The sequence below is a fragment of the Misgurnus anguillicaudatus genome, chromosome 2, assembly GCF_027580225.2.
Source record: "Misgurnus anguillicaudatus chromosome 2, ASM2758022v2, whole genome shotgun sequence".
NCBI lineage: Eukaryota > Metazoa > Chordata > Actinopteri > Cypriniformes > Cobitidae > Misgurnus > Misgurnus anguillicaudatus.
The window spans coordinates 42,345,130-42,367,255 of NC_073338.2; the positions used below are offsets into that span (position 1 = coordinate 42,345,130).

At 39.7% G+C, this 22,126-nt stretch overlaps 1 protein-coding gene across 3 annotated transcripts in view; it reads left to right on the forward strand.

Moving 5' to 3' along the window:
* The window catches only part of pard3ab (par-3 family cell polarity regulator alpha, b), a 146,321-nt gene that overhangs the window by 16,283 nt on the left and 107,912 nt on the right, over positions 1-22,126 (forward strand). For all 3 annotated transcript variants that reach the window (XM_055203292.2, XM_055203291.2, XM_055203293.2), the window contains exon 2: positions 14,628-14,729. In XM_055203292.2, the coding sequence (XP_055059267.2) occupies positions 14,628-14,729 (102 nt within the window). The remainder of the gene's footprint in view (positions 1-14,627; positions 14,730-22,126) is intronic.

Sequence of the window (22,126 nt, forward strand, 5' to 3'; positions counted from 1 at the left end):
GCTCAAAATTACACCTACAGTTGTGTTCAAAATTATTCAACCCCCCAATGCTGTTAAGGGTTTTAGGGAATTTAGTGTACATTTGTAATTGTATTCAGAATGAAATCCTACAATGTAGGGGTGTCCATGGTTAACCGGTTAACCGATTAACCGTTAAAAATTGTTTAACCGAGTGAAACATTTTGCTCGGTTAACTGGCATCAATGGCGTGCATTGAATTTTTGTTGTAATACATTTTTGCACCACCAGAGACCGCCAAAGTGCTCCCAGACATTTGTAATATCCACAAGTAGTAGCAGTTTCTAATATGAAGCGGGCAAAGAAAGCACAGCGTGGGAGCACTTTAAAATAGAGAATGACAGGGCAAAATGCAAGTATTGCAATGCAGTGCTTATATACTTCATGATGTACAACCTAGGGTTGCTGCGGTGACAGAATTTTCCCACTGGTTAATGCATGCAGACGTGCGCATTTTACTTTCACTTTTGAATTACGCAATTGTTTAAATGCAGCGCTTGCGAAAGCTGCATTAAATCGCGTATGACTTTGCGTGCTTATGAATAAACAGCTGGTTTAATTAAGTGCTTGAGTCAATGTGCGCAGTTAATTCTCGCAGAACTCGCCAGTTCCAAGCAGTGCAACCGGCTACTCCTCCATAAAGCGCTGCTTGAATGATGGGTTTATTATTTTTCTTGATAAAAAATACAACAAAACTATCTCGCTTATATTAAACATCATATATGTGCAGTATAACAAAAACAATAAGCACGCAGCTTCTGCTATCGTCTGGTCATTCAGCTCGCTTTGCAAACTCTGACAGAAATAAATGAAATCTGACACCTGCTGCTCTGTGACATGACTCGCGTATAGCTCAGCTGTGAATTCATGCAGCAGACACATTCAGTTATAAGTGTTTGCTCTCTCTAACGAAGCTAAATGATTTAATTACAAGAAAATATCAAAACGACGGTGAAAGACGGTGTCGGGGTGGGCAAGTGATCTAACCGGTGAGAGGCTGAAGCACCGGCAATCCCCATTTCACCGACTATCGCGGCAAACCCAGCCAACACCCGGGCATCAGAGAGGCGGCCGCGGAGCCTGCGAGTACCTTCGCCCAGACTACCATCCCCGCGAACGCAAAAGTCAGTGACATACTTAAGCTGCTCTGTCCTTACCACTGCGTTTTATTTCTATAAATTAATTTTGTTTTAAATGTCGTCCAACCAGTTATTAAAGGTGTTAAAAATTAATAACTACCCCTTTCTCGTGTGTCTGTATCTCTGGGTTGCCTTGCGCATAATATGGTTAACCGAGTATTAACCGCTAAGGGTGTCGGTTAACGGTTAATTAAAAACTTGAAAACGTGCAGCCCTACTACAATGACTTCTTAAAGAACCATATGCAACTAAAATGACATCAATTGGTTTTGTAATATAGTAGTAAATGTTTCTTTTGTGAATTCTTCATTGACACAATTATTCAACCCCTTAAAGAACTACCACTCTGAAGAACAGAGGTTCATTGAAGTGTTTTCAATCAGGTATTGAAAACACCTGTGGATGTCAGGGAACAGCAATAAAGCCTAATAAGCACCAATTAGGCAGCTTTAAAATGACTGTATTACTCAACTCCTTCTAAACATTTACTGGTGTGGTTACAAACATGGTGAAGTCAAAAGAATGGTCCAGGAAGACAAGAGAAGAGGTGATTAATCTTCACAGGAAGGGCAATGGCTATAAGAAGATTGCAAAGATGTTAAACATACCAAGAGACACCATAGGAAGCATCATTCGCAAATTCAAGGCAAAGGGCACTGTTGAAACACGTCCTGGTCGTGGCAGAAAAAAGATGCTAACTGCGACTGCTGTGCGCTATCTGAAGCGTAGAGTGGAAAAAAGTCCCCGTGTGACTGCTGAGGAACTGAGAAAAGATTTGTCAGATGTGGGTACTGAAGTTTCTGCTCAGACAATACGGCGCACCCTGCGTACTGAAGGCCTCCATGCCAGAACTCCCAGGCGCACCCCCTTGCTGTCTCCAAAGAATAAGAAGAGTCGACTGCAGTATGCCAAAAGTCATGTGGACAAACCACAGAAGTTTTGGGATAGTGTTCTGTGGACTGATGAAACAAAATTAGAACTGTTTGGGCCCATGGATCAACGCTATGTTTGGAGGAGGATAAACAAGGCCTATGAAGAAAAGAACACCTTGCCTACTGTGAAGCATGGTGGGGGGTCAATCATGCTTTGGGGCTGTTTTGCTTCTGCAGGTACAGGGAAACTTCAGCGTGTGCAAGGTACCATGAATTCTCTTCAGTACCAGGAGATATTGGATGACAATGTGTTGCAGTCCGTCACAAACCTGAGGCTTGGGAGACGTTGGACCTTTCAACAGGACAATGATCCCAAGCATACCTCCAAATCCACTAGAGCATGGTTGCAGAAAAAAGGCTGGAACATTTTGAAGTGGCCATCGCAGTCACCAGACTTAAATCCGATTGAGAACCTCTGATGGGACTTAAAGAAAGCAGTTGCAGTGCGCAAGCCTAAGAATGTGACTGAACTGGAGGCTTTTGCCCATGATGAATGGGGGAAGATACCCGTAGATCGCTGCAAGACACTTGTGTCAAGCTATGCTTCACGTTTAAAAGCTGTTTTAACTGTAAAAGGATGTTGTACTAAGTACTAAGATTGAATGTCACTTGGGGGTTGAATAAAACAGATAATGATGTGAGCACAGAAAAGACATTTGTGGTTATTTCATTATAAATGTTATGTTATATTTGTCTGACCTACACATGCCTCTTTGATGTAATTGTAAGCAGGATGACTGAATGATCAAAATCAATGTCAAAACGGCCAAAACAATCAATTTCAGTTGGGGTTGAATAATTTTGAACACAACTGTATGTGATTTTGGTTTTTCCATTGGAAGCAATGATATTCCTCATTCATCTACAGGTGTACCTTTAGTGACTTTAGTAATGTGAAAGGCATGTCACAATGCATTGTTGTTTTTCTGATATTTTGCGTTGATACTATCATGTGATACTATCATAGAAAGGTGGTCCTCAGAATTTTTGAAACAGTCATTGGTGGGTCATAACTTGCAAAAGGTTGAGAACCCCATGGCCTAAACAATACCTTGGCTCTTCCTAGCTTGCATAGGGCCCATGATTTTGAAGCTTCAAAACGGAAAGGAAGAACAGGATATTACTTAATAAAGCTCAATTGTGTTCAACTGAAGGAAGGAAGTCATTTACACCTGGGATGGCCATGAGGAGAGTTATTGTGAGAGGATTTTCATTGGTAGGGTAACTATACTATTCCTTTACCTAATAACATCTAGATACATCAATACCGATTGATTAAGATTTATCCACACATCTCTACATGGTATGCAGAGTATGATGAAAACATTTTTATAGTGTTAAAATAATACATTTTGTAATAACTGATGTACTGTACTAGCAGTGCAGGAACGTGTTTTGATCTTGTTTAAGCCTCTGCTGAACCAGTAGCGGTTATCACGAGGTTAACAGTGATTTATCTTTGTCCTGCTGCTGGTGCAGCGGATGATGATGATGATGATGATGTTTCTATATTTAACCCTCAGACGAGGCTTTAATGGATGTGATTTAATTGAGTCTGGTTTGAGTGTGCGGAGGAAGAACAGCTTCACAAAGTGAGTTCTTGGGTTCTGCAATGTCTCTAAAATCAGAACGCATTGTGTGCCACATAAACTTGCAGGTGGGTTTATTGTTTATTGTTAATTTGGATCCCCATTAGCTTCCACAAAGTGGTTGCTAATCTTCCTGGGGTCCACAGAGTTGCACAATACAAAAAATCATTCAAACAAATAAAATAATAACAAAAATACAATTACTAATCCAGTCACATCACAAAACTATACCCATAAATATTAATAGTAGCAGCACAAGCAGAAGTACGTCTATACCTTTAACAACATGTTTACACAATTTCTTTTAAACACATGTGTTGAATTACTTTTACGTATCTTTATAGGAACAACATTCCAAGCAGCAAAGCCACGATAAAATACAGTCTTTTTCAGCAAATTTGATTGTGGACATGGTAAAAACAGTTGAGACTTACTCACTTGACGTGTTTTATGATCGTGTCTAAAACCAACATATACAAGCTTTTCAAAGAAAAAACATGGTGTGTGATACTTGATTACCTTATAAAAATATACCAACACTCGTAAATGTAATTTGTCCTTCACTAAAAGGACAAATTATTGGGGTTTGGTCAGGTTATAAAAGGGTTTCCATCGAAACATGTAGCAAATCTTTTAAAAATTTGTAAGGAAAACAAACAAATGCCAATTAGGTTTTCATCAAGTTGTTTAAACGAATGGCGGTGGTATTGGTAACCTAGTCAGCAACAGTAAATAAAACAAGACATGCTCAGAAAAGGGGGACAGGACTGCATTTAGTTACGATTTGGCAAGTTATAAATTTACTAGCAGTGCAGCTTGTATTTGCCAAACTGAACGCTGTGCACAGAAAAATAAATGCAGACTTTTCATGCAGGCACAGGCAGCAAGGGCATTGCGATGACGTCGAGCCCCATATTTGGGAAAGACAACATCAGCTGATACAGCTAGATGATCAGTCACGTGTAAGAGTGTCACGATTTTAAGTCACAACCTCGAACTTTAAAAAATTGAATCGTCGATGCTGCCACACCCCATGTCACGTCCGGTCGGCTTGCCAAGCGAAAAAAAAAACACGCGTTGAGTGCTGCGAGTCAACCCCTCTAACTTCGCTAGCTACAGCTAGTCAAAAGTCATTTCTCTGAACTAGATCTGTTTAAGTTTCACAACAACTTATTTCAGTTGCTTAAGAGTTATGAAAACAACATTTAAACATTGCTTATTGGGGTATAGTCTCACAATCTGGCTGACAAAAGCGCGTTTTTAAAGGTGCAGTGTGTAAATTTTTGCAGCATCTAGTGGTGAGTTTGCGAATTACAACCAACGGCTCAGTCCACTGCTCACCTCTGATTTTTGAAACACATAGAGAAGCTGCGGTAGCCGCCACCGGACAACCATGTCATCGTCTGAGACAACTTAGTAAAAAAGTTTGGGCTTCTATAGAAACATGGCGGCACAAAATGGCGACTTCCATGTATGGGGACCATCGTGTATGTAGATAAAAACGTCTCATTCTAAGGTAATAAACACATTACGGTTCATTATGAAAGGTCTTTATACACCCATGATAATATAGTTTTGTATATTGTTTTGCATTTCGGTCAAGAGATCCTTCTAAAAATTACACACTGCACCTTTAAGGTGCAAAGTAGGCTACTGACAGGAATGTTCATCTGACAGGAAGTTTAGTTTTATCAGGACTATGCGTGGGTACCAAACTTTTCCACTGGCAGCAAGACTAACATGGCAGGGCATCTACGGGTTCGAGGTCAGATATTATATTTCATAAAAGTCTAGTCGAAAAATGTGCTTGCAAAAAAAATCTAGAATCAAATTGAACCGTGACCTTCAAATCGAAAATGTAATCGAATCGAGGATTTGGAGAATCGTGACACACCTAGTCACGTGGGAATTTATTCAGCAAATGGGTCAGTGACATGACATTAATTATTTTGTGTCCGTATGGTTCAATTAAATGTAAAAGGGTTAAAATTTCAAAATATATTTGCAGATTACTTGCATTCTCTTTTTTGAGCACCAAGTCTAAAATTTCAGTTTTTATTTCATTTTGAAAGACTATTTGGGGGATAATTGCCAAAATGTCAATGTGGTATAACCAGTCTGTGTGAATTGGTGTAACTAGTATTTTTTTTAATGAAATTATAATATATTCTTTAAAAAATGTGGAATAAAATATATTCATCTAGTTTAGTGTAATATGATTTTTTTAACATACATTTTTACATAATTTGTCAAAGATTATTTAAAAAACAGAGCTGTTCAGCATATGTCAGGATAAATATTACAAAAACATATTAAAATTTACATTTAGAAATATATATATTTTTTTGATGATTATGATTATCAAGGTGGATAAAATATTTAATATTTCTCATTCTGTGGCACAATTGGCGCTAACACCATTTGAAATTTTAGGTCCATTCAGTCTTAACTTTCATAAAAATGGTGCAAATGTAATTTTTTATTGCATAAAATAAATAAATAAATACCTGTGCATTAAAATAAACCTGATGCATGCTTTTAAAACAAGTTATTTAAAAAGATTTTTGAATTTCTCATCTTGCCAAACCTTTTTTGTCACTGACCCAAATGTGTTTCCATATCCCATTTTTCGCATTTACTCTTCTTTTTTTGTGGTCAAAAACCACCTCAAGCAAGTGTAAAAACTAGGGCTGGAATGATTAATTCCACCCAAAATAAAAGTTTGTGTTTACATAACATATGTGTGTGTACTGTGTGTAAATATTATGTATATATAAATACACACACATTCATGTATATATTTAAGAAATATTGCATTTATATACTGTATATACATTTATATAATTTATATTATATATATAAATATATATATTTTTTACATAAATATAACAAATTTTTCTTAAATATATACATGATTGTGTGTGTTATATATAAATAACAATTATACACAGCACCCACACATATGCTATGCAAACACAAACTTTTATTTTGGATGCGATTGATTTTTTGACAGCCCTAGTAAAAACTATAGATATATTTTTATGGAATATTAATTGATAGGGTAAAATATGGACAAACCCAATTGTTGGTTTAAATAGATCCATATTTCTCTTCTCTCTTTTAGACTCTTCTCTCCTTTTCTACCAGTTTTTATGTAGGGTATGTTTCAAATGTTTATTATTTGTTTAGTTAAATATTTCAGATGCCTCTTCAGAGTATATGCTTATAATAGCTGCACGTGATCAAGTCTTCCAGTAAGGGCTGTGAAATGACTCCTATTTCCTGCGTTTTGCTGAATGAAAGGCGATTTGTAAGAAAAGAGGCTTCATAAAGGCTCTTTCTCATGAAAACACTTTGCTCTCTGTTGGTAGAAGATGTCGATGGTCCCTCATTAGACTGCATGTTTGGGTTAGTGGACGTGTGCTTTCTCCAGAGATTTTTAGAAGCTTTATTAGCATAATAAACATTAATTAACATTACATCGCACATGCACACACGTACACAGTATACGTAAATGTTAATATATGTATATATAAGCTTGTATATCTTGTTACTTTGTGCATCTTAGCCTTTCTCAGCTGTTCAATAAGACATGGCCTCTCATGTATCAAATACCACTCAGTTGTCTTTTGATGGAATACAATCCGCTCCGCTCCGCACACACACACACACACACACACACACACACACACACACACACACACACACACACACACACACACACACAGAGAGAGAGAGAGAGGTCTTTCTGAGAGTGAACTTCTCATGTTACTGCATGTGTCCTCAGCTATTTGCTTGTGAAGTGAGTGGCAGAAAAAAATAAACACAAGAAGACAGAAAAACACTGCGCTGGTCTTGTCTGTCCGTCTGCGGGAAAGGCAGTTTGTGATGGTTAGGGATGTGGAAGCATCACTTCTCTCTGCAGAAGAGACTTGGAGAGGAAAAAGGCTGGACTGAACAGGTAGAGTCAGCTCTGATTGGTTCATTGGACATGGGTGCATTAAGACATTGACTTATGATTGGCTGGCATAATAGGAGTGTTTGTTTGCTTGTTCATTATAGGTCAGGGGTGCACAAACGTTGTCCTGGAGGGTCGGTGTCCTGCATAGAGTTTAACTACAACTTGCCTCAGGACACCTGCCACATTAATTGAATTGGGTGCAGCTCTGTGGGACACCGACCCTCCAGGATCGAGTTTTGGCACCCTTATTGTAGATTGTTTTGATGCACGTCTTTGCTTTGCTACTTTTGTAATCATTTTTGTTGGCGCCCAGAGCCTTTAAACTTCTGTATTAAACGTGGCGCCCGTCTGGTATGTATGTCCTACAGATATAAATGATACATGTAGACTCCATGGGTGATTCTCACGAAAACTTGGTTTTAAACATGTCAAGCATGAAAATGTAAAAATTGCTTAAATTTACTTTTTTTCCCACCAGACATTGAAAAACAAAGTCTGGAGTAAATGGGAACATTAATTAAAAAACTTTTACTTATCATTTAACACTTTTTGTAACATAATTTAAAAAATTAGTCCTAAAAAATCTCATTACCGCAACAGTCAGAAAACATCAACACTGACATATTTTCAAAATTACATGACAAACCTGAAAGAACATAATTTGGAGATTCTGCACATGCATTTAAAATCAAAGTATTATGCTTCTATTAATTAAATTAACATTTAATAAGCATCTGTTGCGGTAATGATAATCAAAATGTCGTGTAAGCATTCTGACAAGACAATATTTCAAATTAACTGTAAAAAAATTATCTTACCTGGTAGCCATCTTGAAGTAACTGGTCCATGTGCTTGGTCACTCAAAATCAAACTTTATTAAAATTCTGTATGTGTGCTTAAACTGTTCTCAAAAAGTGTTGCGGAGGATGAGAACATCAGGCATGGACACATCATTTTCCTAATTTTTCTTCATTATTATTATACATGAATATTCAGTAAATATTTTTTCTGTCATCTAAAGTAGTCTAGCAAAACATCCATTTTTTTTTTTTATATTTTTGTGTTAATTTGATTAAATTACAACATAACGCATGTTCAAACACAGCCGGACACATTGCGTTAATGAGAATTTCAGCAGAAAATGAGATAAAATTTCCAATTATAAATTCTTATGTTGAAATCACACATTGTGCAAGGTAGAACACAGTATTGTGTTAATTCTGATGCTTTTTAATGTTACTTTATTACACATTTTAAAGCTAAAATCATTAGTGCCGTGGTGTTTCAATGGTTTATTGAGAATCACCCCCATAGTTCCTGCTGCTTAGTCGGTATAGCATTGCATAAGCTGCCCAAAAGGTTGTGGGTTCAAGTCCCAGCGAACATGCTGATGAAACTTAAAGGGGACATATAAAAATCTGACTTCATGTTTAAGTGCTATAATTGGATCCCCAGTGTTTGTATCAACCATCAACCTAGAAAATGTAAAAAAAAGAACAACCTAAGAACTTTTGGTAAACCATTCACTGCAAGTATGTGGAAAAATAGGTAATTCAAATTTGGCTCCCCTTGTGATGTCATAAGGGGATCATCTTATAATAACCCCCCCCCCCCCCCAATCTGCACTATCCAACCATGGCACTGCCATTTAGTGCAGAGATCAGCTCATTTGCATTTTAAAGGACACACCCAAAAATGGCACATTTTTGCTTACACCTACAAAGTTGGCAATTTTAACATGATATAATAAATGATCTATATGATATTTTGAGCTAAAACCTCACATACATACTCTGGAAACGTCAAAGATGTATTTGACATCTTAAAAAAGTCTTGTGAAATGTCCCCTTTAAAGGCGGAGTCCATGATGTTTGAAAGCCAATGTTGATATTTGAAATCACCTAAACAAACACGCCCCTACCCCAATAGAATCTGGACCTTCTGTTGATAGACCCGCCCCACACATACGCAACCCGGCATTTGATTTGATTTGATTGGCTATAAGTGTGTTTTGGTAGTCGGCCCGTCTCCTTTTCCAACGCGTTTTTCAAACACCGTGGACTCCGCCTTTAAATGCATTTGTAAGTTGCTTTGTATAAAAGCGTCTGCCACATTCATAAATTGAATTGATACCTCAGCTCATGTGGATTATTGAGGAGATTGTATTTCTTTAAAGGCTGATTTATACTTCTGCGCCATAGTTGTCATTATACTTCACCCATGCAGATCACTAGTAAGCAGATTTTAGGGGTATGTTACCAGTAAAGGTGGATACACAGTTAGATGTCTTCGTGGGTCCAAAGCAATGTACCTGACTAGAAATGACCCAAATCACTTTTAACTAGGGGTGTAACAATACATTGATATGGGTCGATGCATCAAATAAATTTTTAACGATATGATCCATCGATGCCACACAAAATATCGATATGAGGCAGGGATCTACACTGCGACCATTTTGGTCGCATATGCGACCTTTTGAAATGCCATTGTGACCCTAATTTTTATTGGTTCGCAAATATATCACTGATTATTTTTGTGCCTACCTTATGTTTTAGGCAATATTCTATGATTTACTATGAGCTTTTTATTAAAACAGAAATGTGTATTTTAAGAATACGTTTTATAACGTGCTCTGAGCCTTCAACACATCAAGTTGGCTTCATTTTGCGTGCGAGCACGTCGTGTCTCTCCCGGTGAGCGTTCGCGTGCTTTCTGTTTCTCTATGAATTGGGTCGGTGCGACCCAAAGCAAGTGTCACATCCTTTCATGTGTCTGAACTTGAGCGGTCTTCACGGAATACCCGAGACCCGTGCGGTTCCGGGTTTATATTTTAAATGGTCAGTCGCGTCGGGGTCAGTCCTAGTTTAATTACTTAGGGTGCCAAGTCTGATGTATAGTAGACCATTTTTTGTCGGTGGGTAATGATTGCCCTTTTCACAGGCTACCACCACAAGTAATTTTCAGATCTGTGGGAAACACTGCAACGTTAAAAAAAACAAGGCATTAATGTTTATTATTATCCATAATATAATATATCTAATTTGTGCGACCAAATCATGTTTTGAGGCAGTTACTGAAAAAGTTAGTAGCAAGTGCCACCAGTGGAAAAGGTTAGAGTAGTTCCCTGTGAGGTACCTTTATTTTTGACTTTCTGCGTCCTCATTTCTTGACATAACGTCCATCAATGGATCTCAGACAAAGCATGCATTTTCGTTTATTTTCGTGTGCTACACTGTAAAAAATTTGCTGTAATTATTATTCAGCTGGTTGCCAGTAACTTACTGTAGAAGGTAAAGACTGAAAATGTTTCATGTTCATTTAACTTTGAACAAACCGTTGCCAGTAAAATAACATAAATGTAAAATCTACAGTAAGTTACTGGCAGCTAGTTGCCAGTAATACCCATTAATACTGTAATTTCTACAGAAATTTGCAGTGTAGTGTGAGCAAGTAAATGCAATGCATCAACAAAGTGGTTGTAGCAGTAAAAACACCACGAAAGAGGGTTTGGAAATGTTTGTTCAATCTATTTTCCAAATACAAAATGATTGGCAGAAAACCTTTGCTGTCATAAGCTTGATTTTATGTGACATTTTCTTTATTTATTTAAAAAATTGTATTCACTTTTTTGTAATTTGTTGTTCTAAATGTCCCAATTGGGACAGAGATTGTGCCTTTTTTTTACATAGTTTAATTAAACGTTCATGTTATATATTTGGTTGCATTCATGAGTTATTAAAAATTTAACTGCTTCTAGGCTCGTAATATTAAATTATCGATAAATTAATCGACTGCATAAAAAAAGTTTGATGTATCTGCAATCATCGCATCACTGGCTGAGATAATCGATACTGTATCGCATAGCAATTAACTGTCCGATTTACACCCCTACTTTTTACCTAATGTTCATAAAGACGACCTGAGTCAAACCCGACAATTTTTTTTCTCTCTCATGGAAAATTAACCTACCGCCAACCACAAGCACTCTTGGCAAACAAAGAGGAGTTATAAAAGGACTCGATGCACTCACACGAGAGAGTTCTGTGCCCGGTTGCATGAAAGTCCTTAAGCTAAGAAATCCCTTAAATATAAGGTTAAGGGTGCCCTTAATAAAAAATGGGTTGCAAGAAAAACCCTTAAGTGAACCTTAAGGCTGTCAATAAGTATTTACCCTTAAATGCTCAAGTATTACCTTAAGTTCTGCTATGCGTTGCAACAAAGTCCTTAAGTCACATTTTCTCTTAAAAACTTAAGGGACTATAACAGGTCCCTTAACGTCACACGCGATGGCTGATTTTATGGTTATTTAAGAAAATTAAGTACCAACGTCCATTTCTAACGATCGGAATAATCCCTAGAGAAAAAGATGCGTATTTATTAGGAGAATAGCGGTTTGATCGTCCGTCAATCTAAAGTGTTTCCAGTTTGAATTACTTTGAGGTTTTATACACGCGGCACTTTACAGTCTGTTATTTGGGATGTTTCATTGTACACAAATCCGCCGTCTGTTGAGCTGCGTGCGTTGATTTGTTACCGCTGTGAGATTTTGTAACCATAGCAACCGCGTCTCCGCTGCCGTGTTTTGGCAGAGACTACCGTAAAATACTTAGTATAAACACTTAGGTAAGGGTGACAGTTAAGACCTTTGTTGCAACGCTCTTAAATAAATCCCTTACCTCAGGGATTTTTTCTCCCTCAGGGAAACCCTCAACTAAGTAGATTCATGCAACCGGGCACAGGTCTTCTAAAACTCAGGTCTTAGAAAGTTCAGGTGGTCTGCTAATATTCTCGACCCATGTCCGGCACACATAAAACTTTTAGACCCGAACCCGCTCTGGTCTCGTGTCGGACCTCCGATTTTTGGATCTAAGTGGACATGTGAAGAACTATACAGTATTGAGGCAAAAGCTGAATACGTTGTTAAAGAAGCAGTGATTTAAGTAATTAGATAGCAATTTTGTTGCTGCTCGAGTTATTCTTTGCTACTCTTCAACTTGGTCTATCTTTGTTTTCATTGCCTTGTGCGGAAATGCGTATAAAGAAATGCAACACCAATTTTTTTGACCCAAGGGAGGGGAGCAGGCTTCACTTTAAAAAGCTTGTTTTGTTAGCCTCTGTGAATTGGGGTCTATGACTAGAAAATGCATTTCAGTCCTGATAGACAGATGTAACTGTCCCACAATTCAGTATGTGTTGTCTGTGATTTTTAGCTACAGCTGTCTGCCTGAATGCATTGTTTGTGTGTGTGTAATGACCTGTGTGTGATGTCTGGGCGATGTTCTACATTCAGGTGCATTATCCTGATTGGTTAAACCCTCATTATCTGTGTGCATTTCTTCATTTTGTTAAGTGTCCTCTGTCTGTATGTCTACTGTTAAGCCGAAAGTATACTAGGGACGTCCGCATATGCGCGCCGTCTGCATGACGTCATTTTCGTCATCAGGAGGGTCCGCAGTCGTCCGCGTGGACCGTCCCCATGCAGCCCAAAATTTGAGACCGCGCGTACAGTCCGCGTACGACAGCGCATGCTCGTGAAAATATTTAGACGGGACACTCGACTATAAACAATTATACAAAGGAAATAGACAGCATTTGCACACACACTATCGTTTTTCTTCTTTAACTTTTACTTCTTCCAAGAACAGAAAGCTGTGGAGCATGTTTGTTACCATAATGTTTGATTCCTGTTCTTTGTTGTCTTGTTGTTTGTACTAAACTGTGTTTGCAATGGTACCACTTACTTTTCTTCACCTATCCTAATGTTTTTAGGTACTGTAAATGTCGCCAAATCAGTGGTGCCCTGACGGCCTGTTAGACTAATAATTTAAATAAGAAATCATTTGTATTGCGTATAGTGTCGAACGCGGCCATCTCCGTGTAGCCGCGGGGAGTATACTTGGAAAGCTGCGCGGACGCTTGCGCGCGTGAGTCGGACACAGCCGCGGAAAAAAGGTATACCCCGGCCTTTAGTCTTTCTCAAGTCAAACTCTTAAAGGCACGGTATCTAATTTTGAAAAATGCTAACAGTAGCCGACTAGCAATGAAATCACGATCCCACCCTACATTCAAATCGCCATCCAAAGTCACGCTTTTTTCAAAACCCATGAACACGCACAGATCAGACGTCCACATCTCATGTCTCATTCACCAGTGAGAAAACTTTGCAGTACAAAGTGAATAATATTACCAAAATAACCAACACAAACAACTGGTTTACATCAGATTTGTTAAAGCACACTTTCGGTTGTGTAGACGTAGTAACTATATCGTTACGCTAATCCGTAAACGAACACAAATTTCATAAGCAGCACAATGTTCAATGTTTCATCAAAGTAGAATATCTGAATCCATCTCAATACAAACATATTGCGTACCTACCGTACCAAAATAAACCCTTTCAGACCCTTTGCCTCCTGCAGTTGTTTGCATCTCGTAAAGCAGTAAAGTTACCGATGTTAATTTGGGTTTTGGCTCTTCCAGGCTGATCCAGGCAGTTTTTGCTGTTGTTGTTTTAAAAGATGCCTTTAGTTTTGTGGCTCTTGTGCAGGTTGTCAATTCAGCAGAAAAGTTTGCCATTCTCCCTCTGTTTACAGACGGGAGGTGAGCGCACTTGAACACGCCGATGATGTATGGTGTCTGCGTGAACAGGCTGCGTGGTGGCATTCAAATTACGCTTACGGATGAGGTCGAGATCTATGACTGATTGAACATTTTTTGGTCCTACGCCTTTCACAGATGACATAAATGTCTACAAATACATTTAAACAACTTAACATAGCGATTGCTATCAGGATGTGACAAGACTTTGAACCAGCATAACTACAAATGTTTCTGGTTCAAATCATATACCCTGCTTTTAAGAAAAGAGTTTTTGATATAATTTGTTAACTCACTCTCTCTGTCTCTCTCTCTCTCTCTCTCTCTCTCTGTCTCTCTCTCTCTCTCTCTCTCTCTCTCTCTCTCTCTCTCTCTCTCTCTCTCTCAGGGTGAAGAGTATTGGGTGCAGGTCTACAGACTTGAACACGGTGATGGAGGAATTCTGGATTTGGATGATGTTTTGTCCGACGTTGCGGACGACAAAGACAGAGTGAGACACGCACCCACACACACAAACAAACACACACACATACACAGTGTCGCTGAACAACATATTCATAAATACACCCGCACACATTGCTTACATTCTGTTCTAAATCGGGCTTGTGAGGGTTTAATAGTATATATCTTAGTTATAGGTATTACATGACTCTTGTCTCCCAATAACCATGACCTCATTTCAGGATGGACACACACGGACACACACACACATAGCTCTAAATTCCAGTGTTTTATTTTGTGACATCACTAAATCTTCTGGGAATCTGTGTCCGGCAGATTTTCAAACCACCTTATATATTCTGAATATTGATATTTTGTTTAATTTGATAATTTCCTTCAGCTCCCAATGAACTCCCAAGTCTATTTTAAACATGCAGATTTCCCCTATAAACAGCACAAAATTGAAACTTGGTAGACATTGATCATTTGAAGTATTAGTATTTCATAAAGCTTTTGTGAGGAGAGATTTAATGTGTGAGAAAATAATTTAATAAATGTAAACAAAAAACTAAACGAGAATGAGAAGGAGAGCTGCTGTCTGACTTGAATATTATGACTGCAGGGCAACACTGACCCCTTCTGGCCAGACATCAGCAGTACAATGTCTGTGCACATTTTAACATACTGCTGACCCAGAACAGATGATATCGGCTTACCGAGACCACAAACACTTAGCAAGAATGGAGTGCTTTTGATGTGGTGGGTGTGCCTGGGCGTGTGAGAGTTATTTTAGTTCTCTGTGTGATGTAAAATGGCCACAGCTTTCACACAGACTTCTCATCTGTGTCTGAAGAAGTGAGAGCGACCAAACAGCCACAGTTACGGACAGCTGATGTAGTTTTACAATTGAAAGTCGATAACTTCTATAAGCCTGTGTTACACCACATCCCTATATTATACGATGATGAAATGAATGACTCAGACCACAGCTGTGGCAACAGGAACTGCTGTCCGCAAACAGGAAGTAGTACAATAAATGTGAGTTAGTGTGAAATGAATCATGCACCAGTATTCCCACAATAACAAAGAAAACAATACACAAAAACATGCATATTTCAACGGCAAGCTGTCCAACATGAATGCACATTTACATTTGTATACACATTTAACATTTCTGTTATCTCGGCTTGGTTGTGTATGTATAGGGAAGCACAAAAATTTGAATTTTCTTCATCCTTTAAACTTCTTGTGTGCATTTCTGCTTCAGGACAGTGGAGGGCGCCAAAGCTTCAGATATGACAGCTTAGACTTCCCAGCAGTTTTTTCACCTCCTTCCTGCTCTTTCTCTGTTTGTGTTACTTCCCCTCTTTCTTTGATAACGTCCTCTGTCCTCTCTTAAGCAGGAAGGTGTAAAGCATCTAAACATGCTTTTTCCGGTCAAAGCTGTACGTGTGGAAGGCTTGTGTGTGTGTGGATGTTTTTCCCAACATCTTAGGGAAGTTTGAAGTGGTGAAGTCTTAACAGGACGTATCTGTGTATCAGTGCTTGCAGTGATATATTCAGTTCCTCTTGACCTGGAGTGTGTACGTGTGCTACTTGGATTTGTACTAGTGTTCTTTTGCATTGTACTACCTTGTCTCATTTAGAAAGCACTTTGGTCCCAGAAAATACCCGTAAAATTGGCAGGCCTCTGTGTGAACGCAAACATGTCTTGTAAATGTTCTGGGATCGCTCTTGGAAAAGGACCTAGTAATATTCCCATAACATTCCCGGACAGCCGTCTGTTTGAACAAGACACAGAAACAATACCGCAAGATGCGTGGCGTATTGAGGACTCCCGTGTCATCACAACAAAGAGGTTATGGTTCAGCTCTTTAAAATGAGGGATTAACATGCAAATTAACATTCACGGCGTAAAATTTCATTTCATTTCATTTATTGGTTTATTTAACAGGGACAATGCAGTAAACATTGCTACACTTCCAAGCAGCCGATGCTCTACATATAGGCTTCTAGCCAAAGGCTAATTTGCAGCCCCAGTCCCTGGTATAGGCTTTTTTTAAGAACATTAAAACAGCAAATCACACACAAAAAAAAACGAAATGAAAGTAAAAAAAAAAAATGTCAGCAAACTGTACTGAAGCAGAGATCAGGGAGCTCATCACTATCCATCCTGAAGCCAAGATCATTCACCAGCATACAAGAATAGTGCATCACACGCTCATATAAGCTTATGATAAACAAAAATGCATGTGCGTCATCGCAACAAATACTGTTCAGCTTTTTACAACGGGGTTTTAAATGCACATTAACATTCAGGATGAGAAATGTCTGCAAACTGGAATGAAGCAGAAATCAGGGAGCTTGTCAAATATCCACTCTAAAGCTGAGATCATTCGCCAGCATAAAAGAATGTCACATCACGCTCTCCTGTATATTCAATTCAATTTTATTTATATAGTGCTTTTTACAATTGTTTGTTTGCTTCAAAGCAGCTTTACATTAATAGATGCAGGAAAAACACAGAAAAATCTTAAAACATAAACAGCTGCATACAGCGGTTAAGATTGACCATATTAGCGAGCGTAGTAAAAATTTTTACATATGTTAGATGGTGCTAAGTTAAGCCAATGTCAGCAGACTCCCCAGAGTTGAAAAAAACTCCTAGGAGAAAAACCCTGTGGCGAAAAGTCCTAGGAGGGGAAAAACCCTTGGGAGAGAGCAAGACATAGCTGATTCTATAGAGGATATATTGTATAATAGGTATGATTTTTAACAATTATATAGTCTTATCATAAACAAAAATGCACGTGAGTTTCTAGAGAGAGAAAAGCGGATAAAACGGATAAAAGCAAACTTCAGACGCTGCGGATAAAAAACTACTAAATGCAGGACTTTAAATGCATCATATGATCGCACACACAGATTCCGGAAAATCATTGGCAGTGTGAATGAACCGAAAATCAAACAAATCCCGGATGCGTTTTCTGTTTTTTTTTGTAATGTCTGTGTGAAAAGGCTAAAGAGTTTAGAAGGATATGCTTTGAAAGGCTGATAGTGGTTCTGGTGGGGTGGTTGGATAGGGAAGTTGTTAGGCAAAACCTCCTTAAAAAGCCCAGGCAATCAAAATCTGGGTTTTGTGGCTTTTAGTTCTTGTCTATTAGCTTTCATGCTATTTATTTGCTAATGTACTCCTAAAATTGTTTTTTTCTTGTGAAATGGATCCTGAACTGTTTATGAGTCATTTTCCCCACTGGGGTGTATATAAATTTGTAACAAGAATATCCCAGGATTATGCTGCCTTATAATCATAGTTTTTTATAAAACAACAGTGAAACTGGATTATCATAATTCATTTTATAAATAATGATTACGTTCAGTAATTTCTTTTCTCTAAGTTTTTCCTGCTGTCCGCTTTCTACTCGCTGTCCTTTTTTCTGATGTTCTCAGCTCCCCTTTGCTTTCCTCTGCCTTGCTCTGTTCTGCTCCTTTTCCTCTCCTCTGCTATCTTCCCTCTGATCTGCTCTCCTAAATCTCATTCACACAGCACTTTGGTCCCAGAGAGCCTTCTGGGTGAAACAAAAACGTCCTGTAAATGTTCTGGGATCACTCCTGTAAATGGGACCTAGTAACATTGGCGTAACATTTATGGAAATAATTCTGTGTGAACAAAGAACCTAAACAATGCTGGCAAGGGGCATGCTATCCCAACAAGAAATTATTGTTCAGGTGTCGCCTGTCCGCGGCACCCAGCTATGACTCAGGAAGTTGCTCAAATCCCTGTCGCGCAATAGAGCCCCACTCACATAGTTTAACATTAGATAACACCATATTTGTGCCGTATAACGTATACTTTGCATTTTGAAGTGGACGCTATCTGAATAAGCTTGTGCTATTTAATGTGCACTTCCAGTGTACGATACTTCCAAGTTGTCCTAGACGCGACTTGATGCGGCGCTGAGCTGCGCGTCCGGTGAGCGACCCCTTTTACTGTCCGCGCTGAAGCTGAGATCATTCACCTGCATAATAGAACAGAGCATCACACGCTCCGTGTGATCTTGTCATAAACAAAGATGCACACGTGTGGTTTTGCGAGAGAGAAATCACGGATTGTAAGCAAACTTCAGACGCTGCGGAATAAAACCTACCAAGGGTCTTTAAGGGATCTTTACGGCATCTGTGTGAATGCATGCACGGATTCTGGAAAATCGTTGACAGTGTGAATGAACCAAAAATCGAACGATCTCGGAAAAATCCCGGACGCATTTTCTGTGTGTTTTCCGTAATCCCTGTTTAAAAAGGGCTCTATAGTATTCTCTCCTCTGCTCTTCTCTACTCCCGCTTGGTCTCCTCTGCCCTCTGCTCTTTATTTCCTCTACTCTGATCTCCTTCCCTCTTCTCTTCCCTCTGCTTTGTTCTCATTTGCTCTTCTATCCTCTCCCCTCCTCTCCGTTGTTCTGTTCTCCTCTTTCTTCCTCTCCTTTCTTCTGCTCTCCTCTTTCTTACTCTCCTCTCTTCTACTCTCCTCTGATATTCTCTTCTCTGTTCTCTTTTGATCTCTCTTGATAACTTTGTTCTTCTGTCCTCTCCTCTTCTCTCCTCTTCTCTCCTCTGCTCTCCTCTTTTCTCCTCTTCTCTCCTCTTCTCTCCTCTGCTTTCCTCTTTTTTCCCCTGCTCTTCTTTGATCTCCTCTGCTCTCCTTTTTTCTCCTCTGCTTTCCTTTTCTCTCCTCTGCTTTCCTCTTTTCCCCCCTGCTCTTCTTTGATCTCCTTTGCTCTCCTATTTTCTCCTCTGCTCTTCTTTTCTCTCCTCTTCTCTTCTCTGCTCTCATTTGATCTCCTCTGCTCTCCTATTTTCTCCTCTGCACTTCTTTGATGTCCTCTTCTCTCCTCTGCTCTCCTCTTTTCTCCTCTGCTCTTCTTTTATCTCCTCTGCTCTTCTTTGATCTTCTCTGCTCTCCTATACTGCTCTCTCCCATCCTCTGCTCTTTTTTGATCTCCTCTGCTCTTCTCTCATCTCCTCTGCCCTCCTCTTCTCTCCTCTGCTCTTCTTTGCTCTCCTATTTCACCTCTGCTCTTCTTTGATGTCCTTTTCTCTCCTCTGCTCTCCTCTTTTCTCCTCTGCTCTTCTCTCCTCTCCTCTGCCCTCCTCTTCTCTCATCTGTTATCCTTTTCTCTCCTCTGCTCTTCTTTGCTCTCCTATTTCACCTCTGCTCTTCTTTGCTCTTCTTTTCTCTCCTCTGCTCTCCTCTTCTCTCATCTGCTTTTCTTTGATCTCCTATTTTCTCCTCTGCTCTTCTTTGATGTCATCTTCTCTCCTCTGCTCTCCTCTTTTCTCCTCTGCTCTTCTTTTCTCTCCTCTGCTCTCCTCTGCTTTTCTTTGATCTCCTCTTCTGTCCTATACTGTTCTCTCCCCTCCTCTGCTCTTTTTTGATCTCATCTGCTCTTTTTTGATCTCATCTGCTCTCCTCTCCTCTGCCCTCCTCTTCTCTCATCTGCTCGTCTTTGCTCTCACATTTTCTCCTCTGCTCTTCTTTGATGTCCTCTTCTCTCCTCTGCTCTCCCCTTTTCTCCTCTGCTCTTCTTTTCTCTCCTCTGCTCTCCTCTGCTTTTCTTTGATCTCCTCTGCTCTCCTTTACTGTTATCTCCCCTTCTCTGCTCTTTTGTGATCTCCTCTGCTCTTTTCTCCTCTCCTCTGCCCTCCTCTTCTCTCATTTTCTCTTCTTTGCTCTCCTATTTTCTCCTCTGCTCTTCTTTGATGTCCTCTTCTCTTCTCTCCTCTTCTTTGATCTCCTCTGCTCTTCTATTTTCTCCTCTGCTCTTCTTTGATGTCCTCTTCTCTCCTTTGCTCTCCTCTTCTCTCCTCTGCTCTTCTTTGATCTCCTCTTATCTCCTTTGCTCTCCTATTTTCTCCTCTGCTCTTCTTTGATGTCCTCTTCTCTCCTCTGCTTTCCTTGTTTCTCCTCTGCTCTTCTTTGGTCTCCTCTGCTCTCCTCTTCTCTCCTCTGGTCTCCTCTGCTTTTCTTTGGTCTCCTCTGGTCTCCTATACTGTTCTCTTCTCTGCTCTCCGCTGCTTTTCTCTGCTCTCCTCTTCTCTCCTCTTATCTCATTTGCTCTCCTCTGCAGTCCCACTTTCTCCTCTGCTCTTCTTTGATGTCCTCTTCTGTCCTTTGCTCTCCTCTTTTCTCCTCTGCTCTTCTTTTCTCTCCTCTGCTTTTCTTTGATCTTCTCTGCTCTCCTATACTGCTCTCTCCCATCCTCTGCTCTTTTTTGATCTCCTCTGCTCTCCTCTTCTCTCCTCTGCTCTTCTTTGCTCTCCTATTTCACCTCTGCTCTTCTTTGATGTCCTTTTCTCTCCTCTGCTCTCCTCTTTTCTCCTCTGCTCTTCTCTCCTCTCCTCTGCCCTCCTCTTCTCTCATCTGTTATCCTTTTCTCTCCTCTGCTCTACTTTGCTCTCCTTTTCTCTCCTCTGCTCTCCTCTTCTCTCCTCTGCTCTTCTTTGCTCTCCTATTTCACCTCTGCTCTTCTTTGATGTCCTCTTCTCTCCTCGGCTCTCCTCTTTTCTCCTCTGCTCTTCTCTCCTCTCCTCTCCTCTGCCCTCCTCTTCTCTCATCTGCTCTCCTTTTCTCTCCTCTGCTCTCCTATACTGTTCTCTCCTCTCTTCTGCTTTTCTCTACTCCCTCTTGCTCTCCTTTGCTTTATTCTTGTTTGCTCTTCTCCTTCTCCCCTATGATCTTCTCTGCCCTCTGCTCTGCTACCTCCTGCTCTCCTCTCATCCTCTCTCTTCTACTCTTCTTTCCTCTGCTTCATCTCATCTGATCTCATCTGCTCTTCTCTTCTCAACTCGTCTCGTCTCATCTGTTCTCATTTGCTCTTCTGTCCTTTCCTCCCCTTTGCTTTTCTCTCCAGAACTCGGTTCTTCTTTTGCTCTACTCTGATCTTGGCTGTTCATCTCTGTTTTTTTTATATCTCTTGGTCTCTCGGTTCTTCTGTCCTCTTCTTTGCTCTCCTCTCCTATGATCTTTTCTCCTCTGCCCTTCTCTGATCTTCTCTTTTCCTCTTCTCTCATTTGCTCTGCTGTCCTCTCCTCTCTTCTCCTATGCTCCCCTTTTCTTTCCTTGTTGTTTAGTCCCATCTGGTGACTTATGTATTAAAGTAGGCTATAGGGTAGACCGCCCTTGTGTGGGTGAGAGAGAAAATTAGATGGGTTCAACAGATTGTAAAGTTCAAAGATCTTAACCTTTAAAATGAGGAAATGAATCTCCTCACAGGAAGTATACGAGCGTTCTCCTGGGAACTTCCTGTCAGTGCACTCTGCGCACACACACAGACCGCCGTTGAACTCATTGTTTTTGTTGGATGCGTTTGTAAGATGTGATTTGTATAGTTGGGTCAGTGAGTTCATGTTTTAAAAGTCATTATGAAACACATAAAGTGATTTCTCAAC